General features: G+C 40.4%; 1 protein-coding gene across 34 annotated transcripts in view; it reads right to left on the reverse strand.

Moving 5' to 3' along the window:
• Positions 1-3,211: 3,211 nt before the first annotated feature.
• The window catches only part of EPB41L3 (erythrocyte membrane protein band 4.1 like 3), a 145,338-nt gene continuing 136,328 nt past the window's right edge, over positions 3,212-12,221 (reverse strand). For 33 of the 34 annotated variants that reach the window (XM_037379473.1, XM_037379468.1, XM_037379465.1 and 30 more), the window contains 6 exons: positions 11,568-11,957; positions 10,250-10,381; positions 9,090-9,188; positions 7,409-7,489; positions 7,039-7,155; positions 3,212-5,787 (listed from right to left, as the gene is read on the reverse strand). In XM_037379473.1, the coding sequence (XP_037235370.1) occupies positions 7,045-7,155; positions 7,409-7,489; positions 9,090-9,188; positions 10,250-10,381; positions 11,568-11,957 (813 nt within the window). In that variant the 3' untranslated portion in view covers positions 3,212-5,787; positions 7,039-7,044. The remainder of the gene's footprint in view (positions 5,788-7,038; positions 7,156-7,408; positions 7,490-9,089; positions 9,189-10,249; positions 10,382-11,567; positions 11,958-12,221) is intronic. The other variant, XM_037379471.1, reaches the window with a different exon arrangement.

Genomic DNA, 12,221 nt, shown 5'->3' on the forward strand with positions numbered 1-12,221 from the left:
ATCCATTAACTGAGTTTGGCCAGAAAACCAGTATGTCCAAGAAAGAACCTTGTAAATCCATCAAGGAAGGATATCTGTGCTAGTAGCACTCTATTTAAGGGAAGACTGAGCATCATACTAGCTGGATTCTTCCTACTGGAAGAGGCTTTGAAGGTTTCTTAATTATTTCCTTTTGTACTTTCAGATATAGTGCTTTCATTTTTTCCTCTGCTCTGTTGTATGATTTATGATACACCCTTCCTTGAGCCCTTTAATGTGCTTTGTCTAATCTTGTGTCTTTTACGCTACAGTCACCCAGGATTATCTTCCAAAGAACACATGTCCAGTACTTAAAAGCAACATGTGCAGGGTAAGGCAGGACTCTTGCGGAACCAAACCACGCTGGATTGTAATTCAGGCAGCTCCAAAGCTCCACACCTTCTGGGATCTGCGTTTTGCAGTTCAGATGAGTTCATGTCATTGCCCAAGCTTTGGTAATGTGCAGAAGTTAAGAGTCATGGTACACCTCGCCACAGAAGCAGACAGCAAAGATAATTCTAGAAAATGAAAAAGAAATTCCTAGTAAACTCTGGTCAAAAAGAAAGAAGAATAAAAGATTATTTAAGTTCTGCACTGGAGAAAGCAGAGCTGGTAGGCTGTACAGATAAGTCTAATGTGTTTAAAACTGAAAATAATTTATAGTGTCAGTACTTTTTTCTGTTTTTTCTTTTACCCTCTTTGTCACTGTAGTCATTCTCAAAGACAGGTCATTAAACCTACTTACAGTGAGTGATGGTCATTTCAGCTGTAAAAGCGAGGTCATTGATTTATGGAGGTTATAGCTGCATTCAGGAGCTGGAGATGAAGGAAGAGAGTTGACTGAGGTTTTTGCATAATTTGAATGTATTGGTTTTCCTTTAAAGAAGGATTTTTGAAATTCTGCTCTTAGCAGTCTTTACAGCAGCCATTAGCTCTAGCTGAGAAGCAGGGCTGATGTTGAATGGGAGACAGAAAAAAGGGTGGAGGAGGAATCAAACAGCATAAACCAGAGTGATTTACAGTATGAACAAGGGCTAACAATACTTGCAAGATAATAATCAGGTTTCAGCTAATGAATACAGGAATTTCTGGAAAACATTTTAATGTAAAAACTAACAGCAATATGCCTTGCTTAATTAAACGTAAATCCCTATTTGAGACAGAACTAAAAGATGCATAACTAATAACAGTCTTTTCAAGTGTATGACCAAGTTTTTATTAGGAAGGCTGCTATTTTGTGTTGCTCTGAGGGAACCCAGAGCAACCATGGACAACCTCTTTGCTGATGTGGCATAACACTAATGACAAGACACAGCAAACCATCATTTGCAGTGTAATACTGACAGAGCTTTTGGAATCTATGGATTTAAGCAAAGTGCTTCATTTCCTCTTTTTTAAAAAAATATATATGTGCCAATGGAGTAAGCATTTCTCATAGTCATCCATTAGTCCACTCATAGTTAACTCGGAGTCCATCCATTCTACCTCAAAGCATGACTTTAGATTGGGATCTATACAGGACTTGAGGAAATCCAGTTCAGCTCCTGTTGTCATAGAAAGCATTTCCTCATGTCCATCTAGCCCCAGATGCTGTTTGAGAGGACTTTGGTCTTACTCCACTTGATGGAGGTTAGTTTTGTGTCATTTCATTAGCACATAGCCATAGGAAAATCAACACTGAAAGCCTGTAACTAGAGATAGTGGGTTTTGGGAGCAAAAGAAATTGCAAAGGCATCTCAAGAGATTAGATCAGTAGAGTCAATTGAAGGAGGTTCAGTACAAACAGACAATACTTGAAAACAAGTATCTGCTTCTTTATGTAACAGAGGGAAAGGGAAAGGAGAGAATCTATCAATAGTTTTTAATCTCCTCTCATTAGCTGAGTGTTACTCTCGTGTACTTCAGGAGAAAGTGGACTGAAGACTTGGGAATGGGAAATGGCTCGGTTACAGATTTTCCTTGAAGTTAACAATATATAAGAGTTGAGATCAATTTTCAAAACCGTGGACTGTGGTTTGGGATAGATCTACCTTGAAAAACACCACTTTTCTTATTGCTTTGTAATAGCTAAAGTCAAATGAAAATGGGGTTTGCTTTGGTATTAGTTTGAACTTTGTTCATTAGAGAGAGTTTTTTGTGTAGTGTCTGACAACATGGTAACAATATGAAAATGACTTAAATCCAGCTGATTTGATTAAACATGTGATTGACTGAACAGGATTTTGTTTGAGGGCAATACAGTTAAGAAGTTGTAGTATGTGCTGCTGGTGTGTTCAACAAACATTAAAAAAAAATCATGAAATGTATCTTAGCATTGCCTCAGGAATGCCAACAAACTTTTAATAGACTGAACTAGGAATTACTAAAAATTAAGGTTTGATTCCTAGTTCTGCAGAACCTCTATGATAACTGCTCTTGTATAAAGAAGAGGAACGTATTTCTTTACCTCACCCTTATTACCTGTGAAGAGGGAAGATGTAAAGGTGAAGCTTGTAAATGGGCCTTGTGATCTTAACTGACAGAATTATTTGGGTTAAGGCAAAAAATCTGCAGCAAGATTTGCCAGGGTGTTTGCAAACTGAAGCCTGGACTCGCTGTCCAATTTATTTGCCTTGAAGACCCATTTATAAGGAACTATAATTTCAGCAGATACAAACTGTTGTACAGGTGAGCCACATCATCCGTCTAGCTGCCTAAGTCTGCTCTGGGAAGAAATAAGGCAAAGCTGTTAAAACCTTGCTTTGATCCAGTATCTGGATTTAGAGATTCACTGAATTATTTTTTTATATGCTTGAGCCCAGAACACCATTACTTCCCATCTGTGATGAGACAGCCTCAAAAAACTTCAGAGGGATAAATGTTAAGTGATTTCAAACAGCCTTAAAAATGCCACGGCAATGTATTCATTCTTTTTATATCTGTAGTGGTCACCCTCGCTGTGATTGCTTGCTGTGCCCATTCTTGCCCTGGTGTGCAAAGCCCCACCTGGTCATCCTGGTCCCTTACCTCTCTCAAGGGGCTGAAGCTGTGACTCCAGCTGTAACAAGTGCAACTGTCTCCCGTACCAGTGTCTGTGTTGGTAATGGTGCGGTCAAGTAACACAATATTTGAATGTTTGTTTTCTTAGCTGTTTTATGTCGAGAAGCTGGACAAAGACCAACAATAAATGAGAAGAGACAGAGACAAAAGCTGGTTGGTAGAAACAGGCAGGTGCTCTTTATTTCATGTGGCACAGCATTAGGCAGACAACCCAAGAACAGTTTCTAACAAAAACCAAAGCTATCACTTCCAGGAACCATCTCCCGAACAAGGGTCTACTGCCGACAGTGGCACTGAGATGACCTTGCCTGTCCACTCTCATCTCCTCATAGTTTGCATACACTTAGGCCATATCTTAGCTGTGAGCATCCTTTCTGAGGAGACTAACCTCATATGATACAATATCTTTAGACAGCATACATACTGTGCAGTATCACCAAAGTACAATCTCCTCAAGCCATGCTAAAATATAATGCTAACTCTGGAGAAAAGCCTGTGCAATCGCCTCGCATCTCTGAGGTAATACAATGCTGTTTCTTCACTGACAACATGAGGGGCACCTGAGGGAAGATCAATATGGCTTCAGAGTCTATTTTTCAACTCCTGATGCAGAAGCAAGAACCTGGCATGCTGTCTGCTGAGACACAGGGTGAGTACCTCCCTCCACCCCTGGCTGCCACCAGGCGCCGGCAGCACCAGAGAGCTGAGCCTACTGTCAACAAGAGGGCTGAGAATGTAGATGCTCTTGGACTAGGAGGAGGAGAGGTCAACCAAAGATCACAGCAGACCGTAATCTTTGCATTGGTCATTAGGCGAGAGGTAAGCAGTGACGGCGGTACAGGGAGTTACATAGTTAGCATTCTGGATTAAAGGCATGAAGAATGGCTGGTGGAAAGAAGAAGTTTTAGAGACTAAGGGCAAAGCTTTAAAAGCCTTGGGATATTACTTTTAATTATTATCTACAGGTTATTCTCTCTATATATACTGTTTTTCTTTCTAAATTAAGAAAATAAACATTTATTAACAAGTCACTGGGTCAAATCTTGCTCTCTGCTGAAGCCAAATCCATCGACTTCAATGTGAGGGAGCACTGTGTAAACAACGAAGGGCAAATTGGGCCCTTTATGTCCTGAAAAGTCTGCTTGTACCCATTTCTTTCAATCCTGCAAGGAAATACAGATTGAAGGGTGAATTATTATGAATTTCTCTTGAACTACTAGGGGAACCTCAACGAGATGTGGCAAAGGAGCAAGAAAAAGGAACAGATAAGTACTGATTCAAAGAGAATTTTATCCATGTTTCAGAGCAAAAGTACAAAAAAAGGAGTGGATCTGGATCAAGCACTACCAGCCTTTACTGTCTAAGGAACCACAAAATCCTTCATTTAGCTTCGCTGAAATGGTACACAACCAGAGAAAACAGAAGGAACCAAATACTCCTTTTCCTTTGCAAGCATCATATGCCCAAAGGTGGATACTGCCATCCCTTTGGATGCTCCGCTAACTCCAACTGTCTGCACAGTGCAGTGTCAGCCGTTGAAGACAAAACATGTCTACTGTGCAGACGAGTAAAACCTGTGGTGTCTTACAAATGTAACTTGACATTTTGAATATTAAAAAACACTAGGTGCTTTTAGACACAGAACAATACAATTTTGGATGCGTTTACCACTTTTATTTCACTATGCAGAAACATACATTCACCATGTGTTGTGATGCAGCTGACAGTGTAATGGATGCTATCCCTTCAGTGGGTATTATAGCTGGACACTAACGAGTTTTCAGTGGACGTTCTGTACAGGTTAAGGCTTGACTCTGAACTAGATAGTAAAAGCTGACCAGATTCTCAAACAGATTTTTTTTTTTTCTTTCCTTTTCTTCCTCTGAGAACAAAAGGGAAATCAATAGAAAACCATCACGGTTATTTCAGATTAATACTTTTCTAATGCTGCAAACTAAGTAAAATACAGATTACTTTTTTTCCTCCAAAATAACTACATATAATTTACAAGGTTAGGTTCTGTGAAGGGTGACTGGAAGCTGACTCTGAACAATGCTGACAAAAATCATTAAAGTTAATATACTAAAATCATTACTACCTCATAAGGTATTCAGTCAGGTATACAAAGCACACTTTGTAAGCATTTAAATATTTTGATAAGAGTAAAAGAGTCATCATTGTTTATCGGGCAGTAATAAAACCAGATGAAACAAATGTAAGATTCAAGTTGTTTACTGAATAAACTGTGTTATTGGCACATCTAATGTGTGGTAAAACATTATACACAGTACCTATACAGCTTCTAGCATTTTGGGGGTAATCTTCATTTACAATATCCGTAAACAAAAGGCTTGCCACCTAGCAAATTTTAATTTGTTTAGACTTTCATAAACTGGGAAAGGCATGAACTGTTTATGTGTTACATGAGATCACTGTTTATATTGTTTATGAACGTGCAGGTATAGCTGAAAACTTAGACATTTTAAGAAAATTAAAAATGCTGCTTTTCTGTAATTTTATTGTTGCTTCATGCAATATTGTTTAACTGCTGCTGATTCAGATTGGGAAGGTATCTCTGCCAGTTTCGTTATTAACGGTCAAGATAATTCTTCTGTACTGAAATTTTCCATAGACAGATACAAGTCAGTCAGGTTGGAACTGAGACTCCGTATAGGCTCTCATACTCCTACTGGTGTGCATGTCTGGATTCATACACAATCTAGGTTATTCCTGTAGGAAAGAGAACCAAGTTAATTATTTGAAGCAACTACTCTCCTGCAAAAGAGATTTTGTTGATTTGTTCATGTAACAAAAGCTATTTGAAAATGGCATCATCCCAGTATAAGCAACTTGGCCCAAATCCAAAGTCCACTGATGCCAATTGAAAGAATCAATGACATCAATAGACTTCTAAGCAAGCCACATTGTGTTGTCTCTTAAACAATTAGCAGAATACCGCAAGAATCACAGCTACTCACTCCTCAGTGATGGGTTCCATCTTCCAAATAAATAACAGATACTGAAATTCAGTTTTCTTTAGGGTCTGTATATCCAAAAGCAGGAGAGCAAAACAGCTTCAAAAGGTGCTGTGCATTATACTCTGTTACTTACACCAAATGTTAGGGAATATATATTGTTTTAAGAATAAAACGCTGCTATCAATTTAAACAAATCAGACAAGCAGCTTTTTTTTCCCTTCTGCATACAGCATTCAAAGCAATTTGTGAGATGGTGCTGGCATTAACAGCTTTTGCATAGCAGGTTAGTATGCATGACATGTTTTTTGCACACAGAATAAATATAGTAATATTAAGATGTCTGTTTAGCCAGCCACAGTTGGACGGCATGCCTTTACTGAAAAAAAGCTTGACATAACAAAAGCTGCATTATCATTTCATCCCAATAAACAATGCTGCTTTAAAACATAAAATGTTCTTTTAATACAAGAAAGCCAAGACAACCAAATACCAACACATTAATTCACTGGGGTTAAAAGAAAAATCAAAAGCAATTTGGACGGTATCTTTGCACATTAGGAATTAAAGCTTAACTTGTAACATCTGCATGGGACATTTAAAAAGCAGCTGTAGGTTTTTCCCTCAGCATTTTTAAACAAAATGCACACCTTTAAGAACAAATTGTTTTTGTTCTTAAATGACATCAAAGCTGACAACAGATATTTTTTTACTTCAGAATTAGAAAATTAAGACTATATCAAAGCATGGCAAATGAGGCCTTTCCAGAGAGCCAACTAAAGCAAATTATAGTTTCTCTTTCTCCAGCTGGCACCATTAAATGATGACAGACACTTAGATCTGAATGCGGTTTACATTCAAATACCAGAACTGATAACCAGCACAAATGCAACTTGCAAATGCCAGTGAGAGAAAGCAATGAGTTAGAGGTGACTGATGGTAGGAAAACAACATCTGCAACATGCCAGCCCAGTAAATGCCTTGGAAAATCATCTAGTCCTCTTACCTGTGGTCAATCCTCCCCATCTTCTGGTGTGATTTCTGTCTCTTTATGTACCACTACTTTGGTCACTGACATGTCAGGGTGCTGCTCTTTGGCTTCTTTAATTGCCTGAGCCAGCGCCTATCCCAAGGAAACCACAGAAGGGCAAAAACAAAAAGGAGGTGGAACATGCATGATCAGTAGCAAGGTGGAGAGATTCATGAGATATTACACAATTTACAAATGAGGAAAAATGATTAAAATATGAAATATACCATCACTGATTTAACTACTAATCCAGTTTAATTTAAAGCATGCCAGTATGAATAGTATCTTTTAAAGGAATGTTTAGAAACGTTCTCTTTGGCAGTCCTCAGCAATTTATAGATTTTACCTGATCATGATCGATATCTGCATCTCCTGTGATGACTATTCGTTTTTCAATTCTTGTCTCTGAGATACCTCCTTTCACAGTCTAGATGTGAGGGACAAATGCATGTCAGTAGGTTATTTTAAGAGCACTGCTACTCATCCAGAGAATGATCCGTGCAGGAACCCGGGCACGATGGGACTGAACTATCCCAAACAGCAACACAAGAGGGGACAACCCTGAATGGCAACCAGCGCAGCTCTGGAGCTGGCCTGCTCTGAATGGACTAGATGACCTCCAGAGGTCCTTCCAACACATATAATTTTATGATTCTAGTCTGCACATCTGTCAGGAGAGATGTTTTTATGTCAAAAATGGCAGGTATTTATGGTAAATTCATCCTATAAAGAAAAGAATGGACATACAGACAGCTCACATTAAGGCCTAGTTAAGTCCACTGCAGACTTCAGAAGGACATACAGGGTGGTATGGCCTTTGTATATAGTTCATCTACTGCAAGGTGAATTTCACTACACAAAGATGAAATCCTGTCTGCAGTGAATATTGGTAGGAAAGGTGTCACGGCCCCAGAAGGGTTTCTGCTTAGGGAGGAACTGTTATTTATTTAGATGCTGTCTTAGAACACGTGAAACAGAACAAGGTCTTAAAAAAAAAGAGATTAGTCAGGATGAGTTTGGTACAATGCTCTGGGTGATGCTCTGTGTTGAGAAAGGAATGTACTCTGAATAATTAGAAAAGGTTCCACTGAATGTACTCTGAATAGTTAGAAAAGATAAGGTGAGCACCTGAAGGAGATAAGGAGACCATTAAGTCAGGAAATCATTGAACAAAGCAAATTGAAAGGTCTACTCCACCTAGATCCCACCTATTGTGAATGGAATTAATAGGTGTCAAAATCAGATGAGTATCTATGTAAAGATGTCCTGTAACCTGTCACAAAAACTGTATAAAATACCTAACTTTTCACTGAAAACTTTGGAGCTAGTTTGTCCGGTGTGAATTGGCTAGCTCCCCAACTTTGCATGAAATAAATACCTTTGCTGCTTAAAGACAAAACTGGTCTCTGCACAGTTACTCTGTGCATCACATGGAAGACCCAACATCATTTGTCTGTGCAGCCGTAAGCTCTCGGACTGGCTGTGGGCAAGTTCCTGAGGGTACCACCCAGCAATGCAACCGTGGCATCTGAGCTGATATCGTGTTACGACTACACGATACAGATTTACTGTGTGCTATACAGTGATAATAGCTCAGGACTGAGAGGCCACAGAGTCATGTCAATAGAGCCTCATGCTCAGGCAAATTATTCCTTCCCGGCTACCCTATGATGCCAACATGGCTACACTGCTTCCAGTTCCAGACAGTATTTGCAGCTAACGCAGGTGTCTCTGCACAGCAAGGTCTTGTGCTTGCACAGACATACCCTAAGGCTTTATGACTCTCAGGACTCTTGTTAGGTCCTTGCATGTGTTAACGAAGCCAGTATAGCCAAAGAGAGGTGTGCGAAGGCAGGTACCCAAAACAGACAGGATTTTGTCCAGAAAGCACAAGCATGTGTCCATATTTTAAAATAAATGATAGAATTGAAGTTAGGAAAACACACAGCCTTCCATGTGGGAAATAAAAAAAAAAAAACAACCAACCAAAACCAAAAAACAAAGCTCCCTGTTTTCTGAAGACTCACTTTGGTGATATGTGTAGTGGTTGTAGTGCTGGTGGTTTCAGACGTGATAGTTTGTGCACTCATCAATACACCTGGTTCTGAGTCAGCACTGCAATCCACCTAGGGAACCAGAAGAGAAAACCCGCCATCAAAACCCTGCTCCTGAGCACAGGGAGGCAAGAACTGCACTGGCTGAACTTCCCTATTTCTACAGTTCTGCCATGGTTTAACTCTGGCTGGCAACCGAGTACCACGCAGCCACTCGCTCACTCCCCTCCCCCCACCCCCACCCCCCCAGCAGGATGGGGAGGAAAATCGGGAGAAAGACAAAGCTTGAGGGTTGAGGGCTGAGATAAGAACAATTTAATAATTGAAATAAAATAACTAAAATAATCATATTACTACTAACAACAGTTGTAATGAAAAAGAAAGAGTAAAATCCAAAGGGAAGGGAAAAATCCCCAACAAGTGATGCACAATACAAGGGTCACCACCCACTGACCGATGCCCAGCCAGTCCCTGAGCAGCGATCGGCAGGCATCAGCCAACTCTCCCCAGTTTATATACCCAGCATGACATTCTGTGGTACAGAATATCCCTTTGGCGCGTTCGGGTCACCTGTCCTGGCTGTGTCCCCTCCCAGTTTCCCATGCCCCTCCAGCCCTCTCGCTGGCAGATGCTGAGAAACTGAAAGGTCCTTGACTTAGCATAAACATCACTCAGCAATGACTAAAGCCAGCAGTGTGGTATCAACATTATTCTCACACCAAAGCAAAACACACCAGCTACTAAGAAGAAAGTCAGCTCTACCCCAGCTGAAATCAAAAGTTTTTCATAAAGTCATAAAGTGAGTGTCTAATGGTAGGGAAATAACTGCTATTAGAGTGATCGTGTGTCAGTATTTCTTTCTGCATCTGGAGACTCCCCTTTGCTTCTGGAAGGGCAGAAGAAAAGCTGGGGCTTCGAAATCTAGTTTCATCAATGTTCTCCAAAGGCCCTACACAAGGACATGAGTCACCCTCGGGTAAGCTCTTCTTATATACAACCTCCTCATGCTAATATTTAATACTTTAACAACTTAGAACAGTTTACACTAAGATATACACTTAAAGATGGGTGAAGAAACATGAATTCCTTAAGGGCATATTAAATTAGACCCTGGCTTTTGCAGAATTTCTTACCTGAGAAGACTCATACGTAATGGTTTTTGTTTCTGTATGGACTACTGGCACTTCCTTTGTTGAAATTTCAAGGTTTTCCCCACCAGCAGGAACACTACTGAAACTGATAGTCTCAGTCTTCACAACTGGTGACTGTGTGAACAACAAAAAAAGGAATTGGAACATTTAGCAAAGCTTATGGATTTCTCAGAACATTTTTTTTTCCTTGGGAAAAGGAGAGGGAACAACTAAAAAGTGCTCTGCATTTAACAAAAAAAAAAAAATGCTCCTCATTACAGTGGCAAATACGTGTATATAATGCTGGCAACATTTAGCATATATTATTTCATGAAAATAAACTTCAGAAAATATCTAAACACTGCAAGAGGCAATGGACACAACCTGAAACACAGGAAGCTCCCTGTGAACATCAGAAAACACCTTTTCACTCTGTGGGTGACCCAGCACTGGCACAGGTTGCCCAGGGAGCTTGTGGAGCTTCCTACCTTGGAGATATTCCTGCAAGTGTTCAAGGCCAGGCTGGAGGAGCTTTGAGCAGCCTGGTCTAGTGGAAGGTGTCCCTGCCCATGGCAGGGGGGTTGGAACTAGATGATCTTTAAGGTCTCTTCCAACCCAAACCATTCCATGATTCTACATTCAAATGCTGTCTGGACATGGTCCTGGTCAACTCGCTCTGGGTGACCCTACTTGAGCAGGAGGGATTGGAGCAGATGACCTCAGAGGTCTCACCTAACCTCAAGTATTCTGGGATTCTGTGATTCTACATTCTCCTAAAAAGACAGGAGAAAAAACTCTGTCCAGGCTTAGTCTTCCATTCAGCTCTCAGAAAAAAAGAGCAAGAACAAGTGTTTTTTAACCTCTCTGCAAAACAGGTCTTGAAACTATGCTAATGGGGCTAAGATAAGGAACCTGAGTTCTTTAAGACACAGTACACTTATTTACAATTGTACCAAGCATGGAAAAAACAATATATTTTCTTTGAGGACACACAAACTTTGCTGATCTTGATGGACTTTCTCAAAGAGAATGCCAGCTGAATTCTTTCATCCACTGCATACAATGCCACAAAATAGGTATTTCTCTGTAGCATGAAAAGCGCTTTTAGGCAAAACATGCATGGCGTTTTGCTAATGATGGGAACCAGAACAAGCCTTGCAGGTGCCACGCAAGGAGGAAATAAGAGAAACAAACTGTCTGCTGTAAAGATGCAACCATACAAGGTTGGTACACTTTGCTTTCCATCACAGGAATTAACTTTGTCCAGCATTGCCTACATTCACAATCCAGCACAAACATGACCCATTTAATAACGAGTTACCTCAAAATGAGGTTTTCTTTCTGAAGACTCTGAAAGGTGGACTGTTGTACTGTGCTCCTCTGCTTGCTCACACGAAGCAGCAGCAGCGGCTCCTTCCTGTTTGGTTAGGGCTTTCCCAGCCTCCTCCCTTTTTTCCTCCTTCGCCCCCTGAGTCCCGGCAGAGCCCTCCTTCCCCTTCATGCCAGCAGCCACTGCCACCGCTGCAGCCTGGGCATCCAGTGCAAGTCTGGCCGCTTTAGCAGGATCCCCGCTTGCATGCACATCCATCCCATGTCTCTCCTCGATAACTACTGTCTCCTGTACAACCTTCTTCACTGTATCCTGATGCGGCTGAACTGCTTGTTTCATTTCACTGCCAGTTATCTCCTGAGATGTCATCGTGTCTATTCTCTGCAGGGAAGGAGAAAAAAAACCCTCAACAACAGAAGCAGGCAACACTACTTGCAATGGCTCCTCAGCTTAATGTACTGTGAACATAAATAAAAAAATGGGTATTACATTTTGCCAGTTTATTTCTCTCACGTTGCATAGATTTTCACTCTCAGAACATTATCAGAACAGTAGAAATGAAAAACAAAGCAAGAATCATAATTTTTAAAAGCAAAGAGAAATGTCACAGTGTTTTACTTGGTATTGTTTGCGTGAGTTTTATAA

This window comes from Falco rusticolus, chromosome 3, assembly GCF_015220075.1.
Source record: "Falco rusticolus isolate bFalRus1 chromosome 3, bFalRus1.pri, whole genome shotgun sequence".
Lineage (NCBI taxonomy): Eukaryota > Metazoa > Chordata > Aves > Falconiformes > Falconidae > Falco > Falco rusticolus.